Raw genomic sequence first — 11,945 nt, forward strand, 5'->3', positions numbered from 1 at the left:
CCTTTGCCTTACCTCAGCGAAGGAACACTGATTTGCCTTTGAACTGAATTTCCGACCTGACAAAGTCTATCAACACGGATCCAATGTACCCGGGGGATATCAGAGCCTTCTGAAGCTATAGTTCCAGGATTACCCTAGCAAAAGAGAAAACGTGCAGCATCTCAGCCTGATTTCACCTGAACAGATATGAACATAGTTGAATGAGTGTGCTTTCTACTGAATTCTGCCCAAAATTCTGCCGGTGAATCGATACCCTCAGGCAAAACTGATTCCCAGATACTGATTGATGCCCGCAGGCCTGATGCCCAAACTCATACACTGATACATGCATTCTTGTAGAGACGCACTCTAAAGCACATAACAGATAAGTGAGAGCCAAAACACCCCTATGTTGGGGTAGGGTTTCCCTGTCCTATTTTGTCAGGAGCTAGGGTTTCACTATGCACGCAGCGGTTTCAAACAACCTATAAACGGGCAAGCAACCTGTCCTAATTTGGAATAGTCACTATGGATCCGAATATGCACTAGGTCGAATGGTCAAAGAGGGTGCCCCGGTAAAACCGGGGTTTGTGTTCCCATACTGGCAGAGCCCACAACCGGTCAGCCTTATGGTCATGCCTTGACAAGACAAGCCTCCGGCAAACCGTTCAGGAATAGCAGATGGCAAACACGGTGTCCTAGGCGCACCAATGCAAATGCAATGCAAAGAAACACACAAGTGTAGTAAAAAAAAACAGATATCATGAGTTCGAGTCAAGTTCTTTAAATCCCCAGCAGAGTCGCCAGAAACTGTAACAAGCCCGCGGGGGGACCTCGCTACAGCTCGGACTCGACTTTTTGTAGTCACGGTTCTAAGTCTGAACCAAAGAGTTCAAATCCGGCAAATCGTTTTGAGAAAACAGATTTTTGAAAGAAGTGCCAAACATGGACTGCTTTGCCAGATACAGAGTCGCCACCTAAATATTTTATTTTGGGAAATTTAGGAAACCCTGACTCGGTGCCAAAAGGCCACGTGTCCGTCATCACCAAAGTTGCCTCGGCTCGGGAACTTGGGTACGATTGGGGAAGGTCACTTCGTGAGCACCCCCGCTCGCCCGGTCATAGACCGGCCTCTACTAACCATGATATCAATTTTTGAAAATATTGTGAGTTCTTATTCCGGTTATTAGCCTAGGTTACTATGTGATGCACACAGCATATAAGTATAGACTGGATCGCTCGAATTGGAACAAAATATTTCATGCTTGTTTATTTGAAAGATGATTTGCTACTCGCAAGTAGGCTTAAAATGCAGATTTTACCAACCGCAGGTGGGTTTAGAAAAGATGGTTTTGCCACTATCTAGTGGGCTTAAAATAAACAGTCGATGATTTATTCCAATCTAAACAACTCAACCTTCACCCACAGGCATTCAGGCAGATATATCACATAAGCACATAGCCTCATGGTAAGCATGCTATTCATGGCAGTCACTCACACGCATGCGAGGATGCTAAAGCATAGAACTTACCGAGTACTCCAAGCCAAAATAGGAACTACATTAGAAATCATGCATGATCCTAAGTATACAAAAATGCTTAATGCAACACATGCAAAATGCAACTATAGTAAGCTCGGCTATTCTAAGATGGCATATGAAATGCTACAACTAACATGTATTCAACTTGGAATTGAAAATACAATGCAGTTAGTATGATGCGCCGAGCCCGGTGCATGCAAAACAGATGAATGATGCAAACATGCTGTCATACTGTATGCTAATTTAAACATGCCCTAATCTAACCATCATAAGTGGATAAATAAAAGGGAGAAAGACGTGGGGTTGGAAGACATACATCACACTCACGCACACTTATTACAGTTGTGCCCTCACTCGGAGGGTCCGAATAAATAATACAGTCTAAATATTACAGTCCCCAAAATAAAAGAATATTACAGTCCAAAATATTACAGAATTCTAATTAATTAATGAATTAACTAGAAAGCAAATAAACTGGCGTGCAAGCCAGGGACTGCCTTGCTTCTGGTGGATGATGCATGTCCGGACTGTCTTGCGCGGAAATCCACCGGAATGCCCCAATTAGCCTCTGTTTACACCTGTTATTTTTTGAAAAGCGTGCCAAGTCCCGGAAAGTTGCTGATTCCTGATTTTGCTGCAACAGAGAGCAAGAAAGGGGCATAGCAATGTATTTGCACAAATATATGCATGTCTCGATCCTCGTGCCACCAATCACGCATACCGAGGCATGATGGCAGAGGAGTCGAAATGCACAACTCAATATAGGATGAATGCACATGAAACTACAGCTAAAACCTAATTCCATCATGGATAATCCGGAGTGTCGGTGACTAGGGAATTGAGACACATTCCGTCACTCGGAGTACGAAATGTAGCTCGTTTCCCGTGCCCGGGCTAACTCCTATTCCGGACACGATGAAATATGCATGATATGCATGAAATGCAACTAAGATGCAATCCTAACATACACAATGCTATGGAATGACCTGCCTCGAAATGCGTGCACACGGGCACGCAAACCGAGACGATGATATGTGTCTCGAAGTACGTGCACGTGGGCACGCAAACCGAGGCGATGATATGTGTCTCGAAATGCGTGCACACGGGCACGCAAATCGAGGCGATGATATGTGTCTCGATATGCGTGCACGCGGGCACGCAAACCGAGGCGATGATATGTGCCTCGAAATGCGTGCACACGGGCACGCAAACCGAGGCGATGGTAAATGCAATAAAAATGAGCTGCCTCGAAATGCGTGCACACGGGCACGCAAACCGAGGCGATGGTAAATGCAATGAAAATGAGATGCCTCGAAATGCGTGCACACGGGCACGCAAACTGAGGCGATGATAAATGCAATGAAAATGAGATGCCTCGAAATGCGTGCACACGGGCACGCAAACTGAGGCGATGGTAAATACAATGAAAATGAGATGCCTCGAAATGCGTGCACACGGGCACGCAAACCGAGGCGATGGTAAATGCAATGAAAATGACTAAAATGGCATGGAAAACATAACATGGACTTATACTAACATGAGGGAACCTCAGCTACACTCACATAAGGAGCCGGTTGATGAAAATGAAGTGCTTCGAAATGCGTGCACACGGGCACGCAAACCGAGGCAATGGCATACGCAATGCAAATGACATGGAAATGACAAATGGGCTTACACCAACATGAGTGAGCCTCAGCCACACCCATATAGGATGCCGGCGGATAAAAATGGGGTGCCTCGAAATGCGTGCACACGGGCACGCAAACCGAGGCAATGCCAAAATGCAATGAAATATGGCAAAAATGATATGCAAGCATGCTAATGGAATTTCAGCATTAAAATATGGGGGAAAACAGTCCCGAAATGAGGCGAAATGACATGAAATGCAAGGAATTGTCCCGAAATGTGAATTTAGGCACCCGAAATGACCTATAGCTATGCCAAACATGTACAATATGGACATGCAATGCAAAGACAGAAGCTAGACAGTCCCAAAAAATGCACTTTCACAGTTATAAACATGGCCAAACAGCAAGCATAGGCATGGTAAAAATAGCATGCAAGAATAGGGGCCAAAAGAGGGGTAATGAAGCAAGTGATACAAGCAAAACCCAAACTGGAAAATTTCCTTCTACAACATTGAAGAGGGACCAAAAATATGAATATTTACAGTATATGGCAGCCTCAAAATCAGTATACAAACATGATAGAAATGTGATGCAAAATAAGGCTCAAAAATGGCTATAACATGAGGTACGCAAAATAATCACCAAACAGCCAAAGACCCTTAACAAAACATGTAGAATGGGCCAAAATAATCACTTTTCTAGAACTGTAAAATGGCCAAAAACAAAAGCATGGTAGGCTAACTAAACATGCAAGAATGGGGAATAAAAGAGGGATATAACATGAAGTGACCTATGGAAGCCCCAAACCATCAAAAGACCTAAATGAAACATGAAGTATGGACCAAAATAAGCACTTTTCTAGAACTGTAAAATGGCCAAAAACAAAAGCATGGTAGGCTGCCATTGTATGCAAGAATGGGGAAGAAAAGAGGAGTATAAAGGTAGGTATAACATGGAAACCCCAAATGGTGTTGAGCCCTTCTTCAATGTTGAAGAGGGGCTCAAAATAAGCCTAATATCAGTTTACAACATGCTCGAAAATAAATTTCTCATGGGCCAAAAATAGTATGCAAAATCATGACATATAAGAGGATCAATGAAGCAAGTGTATTATGGAGGACTCAAACAGGGTTGAGCCCTTAATGAAAAGTGAAGATGAGCTCAAAATAGGCCCCTTTTCAGTTTTGGTCGGAGCTCAAATTAATAAGCATGTATGGCTTAGAGATGGTGCAAGAATGAGCTAGAAAAGAGGGAAATTGGACTTACCTTTGAAGACCAACACTTTTGTTGCTTCTTGGACCAGATTTGGTGACTCTAAGCTGCTGGAATTCTTCCCCTTGCTGCTGGAATGGAAGGGTGGTGGTAGAGCTTGGTGGTGTAGAAGGAATGATGGTTAGGGGCTTAGGGTTTTTTGAAGAATTGAGAAGGAAGAAGATGGAGTTGGCTATGGAAGCTTGAAGGAGAGTTTTTCTAACCCCTCTAATGCATGTTGGCAGCTGGTTATATGGACCAAAAGGAGGGTGTAAAGGTGGGGCATAAAGGAGAGCAAAATTTCCCCAAAAGGGTCCCCCCGGATGTAGATATTTTTGGGAGAAAACCAAGGCACAGCTGGAATGCACTCAACCTGAAGAAGCAGGCCGGCCTATCACTTTTGTTGCAGGTGGCCGGCCGGCCACTTAACATAGCCGGCCGGCTAGGTTAAAGAAAAAAACGGCCGGCCGGCCAGAAAAAATGGCCGGTCATCCCCTAGGATGAAGCCCCAAAAGTTAGCTTTCCAATGGCGCAAACCTTGCATTAAAATTCCTCCTGTAGAAAAAGTTATGCTCCTTTCCGTGAAGCCGCGCAGATTCAGTCCAAGCGGACTTCAACCAACCACATCTCTCCCCCCCCGGACTTGGACTTGGGAGATTCTTGAGTGCAAAATGAAGCCCCGGAAGTAAGCTTTCCAATGGTGGTGGCCTCATATCTTAATTCCTCTTGTGCAAAGAGTTACGCCCGTTTCGGTGAAGCCGCGCAGCTTTTTCTCCTTCCCGGATTCATACTGAACCACTTTTGACCAAAAAGGAGTTGGCTTTTCGGCAAAATTACTAGCCTCCCACCAACTTTTGGTGTCCTCTCATGTGTGTAGATCACATATATGTGGTTTGGGGTTGGCAACAGTGACTCCAGGGTGTTCAACATTGCATTTGAAGAGGAGGGGCAAAAATGGAAAGAAAAATTAATGGCCGGCCATAAACTTTTAGGGTCCTCCCAAGTGTGTACATCACATATATGTGGTTCAAAGTTCAAGAAAGTGGGCCCAAGGTGTTCAACATTGGCCCGGAAGAGGAGGGGCAAAAATGGAAATAACAATTAATGGCCGGCCATGACTTTTTTGGGTCCTCCAAGGTGTGTAGATCACAGTTATGTGGTTGAAAGTTGGCAACACTACCCCTAGGGTGTTCAACATTAGCCCGGAAGTTGGAAAAACGGGCGCCGGGAGGCTCCGGAGGAGAGATAACTGGTTGCTGCAACAATTACTAGCCTCCCACCCTTCAGTGACCTTCCTGGTGATAAAACAGAGGTACCTGCCAAAAATGAACGAAAATCGATGCAAAACGAATGTTCGGGGGCCAAAACACGCAGTTCGGGGCCCCGGAAACTGCCCGTTAAACACCGAAAGTGGCGTTCGGCCACGAAGTGGGTTTCTCAGACCCCAGTGTCCCTCAAAAGGGAGAAAATAAGATGTATGCCAAAAATCAGAGGAAACGGAGATTGTTAGGCGGTCCCGAACCGAGGCACACGGCCTGACGGCTCCGAAAACCGGAAACCGGGCTCCGAAATGGGAAAAATGGCCTACGGCCACCAAATGTAGCCCACGGGCACTGAGAGATAGTCTACGGGACCTCTCCCTTCCCTCAGGAAAAGAAACAGAGAAAACCGAGTCTGGTTCGCAAACCGAGACAAGGCACAGAAGAGGGTTCGAAAATCCGGAGACGGGGCTCGCAGCCAAGACTCTGAAACTTTGAACGAGCACATTATGCAATATCACCAAGTGCTTAACTGGTGACGTCTGAGTCTCAAGGTCGGTCAAAAATGGGGTGTCTACAGTTATGTTCTTGCATTGTTCTTCAAGTTTACATTAAAATGTGTGTTTAATTGTCACATATTTGGGCTTGATTTTAAGAAATGATCTTTAAAACGTGTTATATTATGAGTTTCTTAGTGTTTTCCAGAAATTTGGCCCAAATAAATCGAATTTGAAACTTTTAAGGTTGAGTTTTGTGCTTGGGGATCAACCTGGAAATTCCAGATTTTTGATCCACGCTTGAGCGAAGGAATTCACGCTCGAGCGTACACTTTGAGTACATGCACTTCCGCTCGAGCGTGAAATGCATATGCCCAGAAGTTCGTGTGTTTTGCAGTCCGCTCGAGTGAGGTTATCCGCGCTCGAGCGAGGGTCTGAGTCTCATGCTCGAGCGTGGGTCGAGCGTCCATCGAGCGTGTATAACGTGCAACCAGTACTTTTCAAGAGTTTGCAGTCCGCTCAAGCGAGGGAAGTCACGCTCGAGCGAAGCTTCATTGTCTGCATGTCCGCTCGAGCGGGAAAAGCCACGCTCGAACGAGATCCCTGTTTTTAACAAATTTTGAAAAATGTTGTTAAGTGCATTTTTGCGTCCTTATTCCATCCTAGGCATTCCTAGGCCATGTTTAAAGCATCTTAATGAGGATAGTGTTATAAAAGCACACCAAATCAAGTTAGGGGCTAAGTTATTAATCCCAAGTGTGTAATTTCGTGTGTGTTCGTTCTGCTACTGTGTAGGGTTGGCACCTGAGGACGCTGATTAGCCTACCTATAGCCCAGTAATCTGTGAGTAACAATGTTGTAAAGATATGTTCAATTATAATTATTTTCTGAACGATTGATTGTACTGCTTTTTGAAATGACATTGTTTACTGAATGAATGTTTGTCCTATTTTATGAACTGTACTCGTGGCATCCGCAGCAACTTACTGTTACTGCTACTGTACTGTTACTGTTATTGCTACTATTACAGAGATCTCTGTTAGTTCCAACGTTTGGAACCAATACTGTATACTGTTTCAATGGCAATCAACTGATTGTTCGCTCTATTAAGACCTATTGTACTGTTTTGCTACTTGATGTACCACGTATGACTGCTATGATTTCTAAATGACTGATACGGCATGAAATATGAGCCACTGACTGAATAACTGATCTACTGATGCAAATGACTGTTTTAATTACTGATGGGACATTCATTCTTAACCCCTTTATACATTTGTTATTCACTGGGCTTTAGCTCACAGTTTATATATGTATGTAGGTGGTTAGGAACCAGACCGAAGCTAGAAGCGTCAAGTTAAGCTTATGTTTTGTCCAGCCAACAGTTGGGCCTCACTTCGAGGTTCCGAGTCTTCTCAAGCCAAGGTTGTTTTTGGGGTGTTTCAGATTCACCCCTTTGTCTCTGTTATGTTCCGACTGTTTAAGACTTGACTATATAGTTAGGGTAAAGGGATTAGGTCCCTAACCCGTATGTTTTGTGTATCTGATATGTGTATATATATATATATTGTTGAATGTGGTTATGTCTGTAAAAGTCTTTTTTCATTCAGATTTTCACAGCTTATTGGACATCTTTTATTTATTGGTTGGCTTCCGCCAGCCCCTCACTCTGTACTGTTGTCATCACTGTTAAGCAGGCCTTTGGTAATCACGGATTACTGGCCGGTTACGATGCTAAATCCATAGGGGCGGGTTCGGGTCGTGACACCGACGGTGAATAAAATATGTTTTCAACGATGACGATAAGTAGATCTACTTAAATCTGATATTGATCTACATCAGATATGAGTAGATCTACATCAGATCCTGCTAGATCTAAACAAAAAATAGTTGCTAGAGTACAATCCTTTCTCTATATTTGCCTCTCTCCTTTGATCTCTTAATTTTCTACATTTTCTCTGCTATACACTTCTTCTTTTCTGTTTTAACAAAAAAAAATTTCAGGTTCTAAATAAGTTGTTTTCAATTTTAGTTATAGGTAGTGAAAATTGTAAAATTTTACAGTTTCATAACATTCTTTAGAACTATAAAATTTTACAGTTTCATAACATGTTTTTCAGTTTGATTAATAAAGATAAATGCTTAATAGATTTTTACTTTGAAACTGTAACATTTTACAATTTCAAAACTTACTTTTTAATTTGATCAATATTGGAGATTATTTGCTTAAATCCTATAAAAATTAAAAAATAACATATGTTTTTTCCCATTGTTACTGTTTTTTGTTGTTACATTTTTTTCCCTTTTAGTTTATTAATATTTAGTACATTTTGATATGTTTTTTTCTCTCTAATTTCTCAATTTATTTTTTTTTGGTAATATTCTGGACATTTTGGTGAGTCTCCAACGATATTCTTAACGTTCAGTAAACGTTTTGGACATTCCGACGATTTCCATTGACGTTATGCACACTTCGGTGAACTTTCGGCGATACTCTGATGACTTCTCGGCGATACTCCGGTAACATCTCGGTGATATTGAATATTCCGGCGAGTCTCCGGTGACCGTCTGACAAAAGGCCGACAGTAGTGGGATGTAACAGCGGTTGTAAATTAAAAAAAAAAAAAATTTTTTTGGTAACAATTAAAAATATATAAGACTAATTGGTGCAAGTGTTTTGTTTTGGGATTAAATGAGTTTTGAACTTTGTATATAAAACTTATTGGTAAGTTTTTCACAAATATTATATTTTTAAACGTATTTAGATTAAGTGTATCTAATTTTTTTTTAAAAAAAAATAGATTGCTTAAAATATTTTTAAAAATTCACTAAAAACAAAAAATACAGTAAACAAAAAAACTCAATTTTTTTTGAAAAGTAAACTTATTTTTTTTTTGAATTTGGTGTTGTTCTTTCAAAAAATAAACCTATTGGTAATGGGAGAACAAAGTTTTGCTTTTAAATTTTAACCAAATATTATATTTGTGGGTGGGAATCATATTTATTCCTGGTGCTGGTTCATAGTTTGTTCATTATTCTTGTGTGCTCCAACATGGGATTCAACCTAGTACCTTCTGAGAGAGAGAGAGACTCTGGTAATTGAAGATTAATCATTAAACTGCAGATTAAGGAAGAAAAGTATAATGAAAACAAACATAAACAAACAAAAAACTCCTTGCTTCGATCTACAACCTTGCTTCTTTTCCAAGCAAGCCCTTTTTATGAACCTTCGCAAGAACATAAAAGGAAGATCATTAAAGTAGAACCACACCAAAAAGCTTCCAAACCCTAATAAAAAAAAAAAAAAAAAAAAATAGAAACTACATACTGAGAAGAGAAAATAAAGTATACGATACAGATTTAATCTCACACAAAATACATCTGATCCATACATTTAATTTTCAAATACCCATTTTCTCTACTACTTCTCAAAATTTAAATTCCAGTAGAACCAATCAACTTGGTTAAGCCAAAAGTGATCCCCATGGCCAACCAACCTCCAACCAGAATTCTAAGTGAAGATTTCACCACAGGTGCCCTCCCAAGCACTGCACTCAACCCCCCAAACTCTAGCAGTGCTAAACTCACTGCCACCACCACCACCCCAACCCTAACCCAATAATCCTTAATAAACGCCGCCGCCAACAGCGGCACCACCGCCCCCACCACGAATGCCGCCGCTGACGCCGCTGCTGCCGCCAACGGACTTGGCAAGTGCTTCTTCATGTCCTCAATTTCACTTTCACTCATCTCTCTCTCCCCACCCCCTCTCTTTATCTGACTCATCTCTATATCGTACTGCGAGTACACCGAGACAAACTCTCCGATGGCCATGCTACAAGCTCCGCCGATTGTTCCGGCGATCCCGGTGAGGATCATGGTCTTGACATCTTTTCGGACCGCTCCGACACCCATCATCAGCGATGCGGTCGAGAGCAGCCCATCATTTGCACCTAATACGGCTGCTCGGAGCCACTGGGCTCGCTTCGAGTAATCAACGACCTCGAGCTCAAGGGGTTCCATGGTGTGTGGTTGTTGTTGTCTCTCAACATCATCAACAACGTTAGGAGTCCCATTTTTTGTTTGATTGAGGTGGGTTTGAGCTTGGGTTGAAGAAGCCATGTAAGAAGAAGAAAAAGAAGATATATGTGTGTATTTGTTATAATGGATATGGAGACGTGTGGAGGACACACTCCTCAGTGGGGGTATTTATAGGCAAGTGAAATGTTATAAATTTTATTATTTTATTTTATTAATTAATGTGTTAGGTAATAAAGAAAAATAAAAAATATTAAATGGAATTCCCTTCAATACGTCATATATATTAAATAAATAAAAAAAACTAACGGCAACAGATACTAACGGCATGTTTAGGTTAGGATAAATTATAAATATATCTTAAAATTTGATTTAAATACGAACCATTTATTGTAATTTTGCCTATATTTGGAAAGATAGGTTTGGAGTTTTTTTGGTTAAAATAGCTACAAAAAACAAACTAGGTTTTTTAGTCCAATAAGACAAAACATCACATTCAACTTATAATCATTACATTCTTTCTCTCACAAAAAAGTCAAAAGCTCTTCCCAAATTAGGCTTTTAGCCCCAGGCTAAAATAGCCAAAAAAATAAAAAGTCAAAAAGTCAACCCACTTCCCAAATGAAGCCTTTGAAAATTACATTTCTGTCACGACCTTAACCTGCCCCCGTGGGTTAAGGACGTAACCGACCAGTAATCATGAGATTACCTACGGCCTGTAACTGATCCAAACGTATTTTAACAGAGTTAATGGGGGCCAAAACGGAAGTAAAAATTTAAAACTTTGTCCACAGAGCTGTGCTTACATGGCACGTCAAAACAACCATATACACAGGCATTAATAACTCACAACAGTAAAATAGTAGCATGAGTTCTGTATAAATAGGATCATATAAGTCCAAGTCAACCCATCAAAACTATGTACAGAATTACACAAAGTCTTCGCCATCATGACAACATAAAATAGATAACAAAAGGCAAAGACAGGTCTCATGCGTGAGACACGAGGGCTGACTCCCCAAAATCTGGGTTGTTCTACACAGGCTTCACTGAGGCTGGGTCTGGACCTCTCTTGGCTCACCTACAAAGACATGAATGAGCGTGAGCGATAGCCCAGTGAATAATATCAATTACAGAATTTAAGCGACAAGACGTAGAACAACGTTTTCCAAACGGCCTAGGGCCCAATTCATATCTGTAGTTAACATATATAAGGGTTATTTAAATCAAGTAACCATAATCCCGCACACACTGGCCTTTTGCTCATTCAACTTTACATTCATTACGAAACGGCCTTCGGCCCAGTTGATTATATCAAAACGGCCTTTGGCCCAATCATTCATTCCAAAACGGCCTTTGGCCCGCTCATTTATTTCAAAACAGCCTTTGGCCCACTCATTCATTTCAAAACGGCCTTCGGCCCACTCATTCATTTCAAAACGGCCTTTGGCCCACTCATTCATTTCAAAATGGCCTTTGGCCTACTCATTCATTTCAAAACGGCCTTCGGCCCACTCATTCATGTCAAAACGGCCTTTGGCCCATTCATGTTCATCAAAACGACCTTGGGTCCATTTATACTTATCGAAACGACCTTGGGTCCATTTATGCATTCATATCAGACTTACGTCCACAACCCCAATTAGTAATTCATAAAGCTTAAAAGAGAGTAAACAATTGGATATTCACAAGCATTCAAATATCGATATTACTCACAGTGGTCGGCTTGTGAATTTGCCCTAGAGCTTGACCC

General features: G+C 41.5%; 1 protein-coding gene across 1 annotated transcript; it reads right to left on the reverse strand.

The window, feature by feature from the left end:
- Positions 1-9,242: 9,242 nt before the first annotated feature.
- On the reverse strand, positions 9,243-10,330 carry LOC114312922 (vacuolar iron transporter homolog 4). The gene has a single exon (XM_028259212.2). The coding sequence runs from the start codon at positions 10,274-10,276 to the stop codon at positions 9,590-9,592; it is 687 nt and encodes a 228-aa protein (XP_028115013.2). The 5' UTR covers positions 10,277-10,330; the 3' UTR covers positions 9,243-9,589.
- Between the last annotated feature and the right edge of the window lie 1,615 nt (positions 10,331-11,945).

This window comes from Camellia sinensis, chromosome 12 (genome assembly GCF_055761805.1).
Source record: "Camellia sinensis isolate YWXY chromosome 12, ASM5576180v1, whole genome shotgun sequence".
Lineage (NCBI taxonomy): Eukaryota > Viridiplantae > Streptophyta > Magnoliopsida > Ericales > Theaceae > Camellia > Camellia sinensis.

Bases quoted from the DNA above. Each gene is read 5' to 3' on its own strand.
- LOC114312922 (XM_028259212.2), bottom strand. From the start codon at position 10,276: ATGGCTTCTTCAACCCAAGCTCAAACCCACCTCAATCAAACAAAAAAT.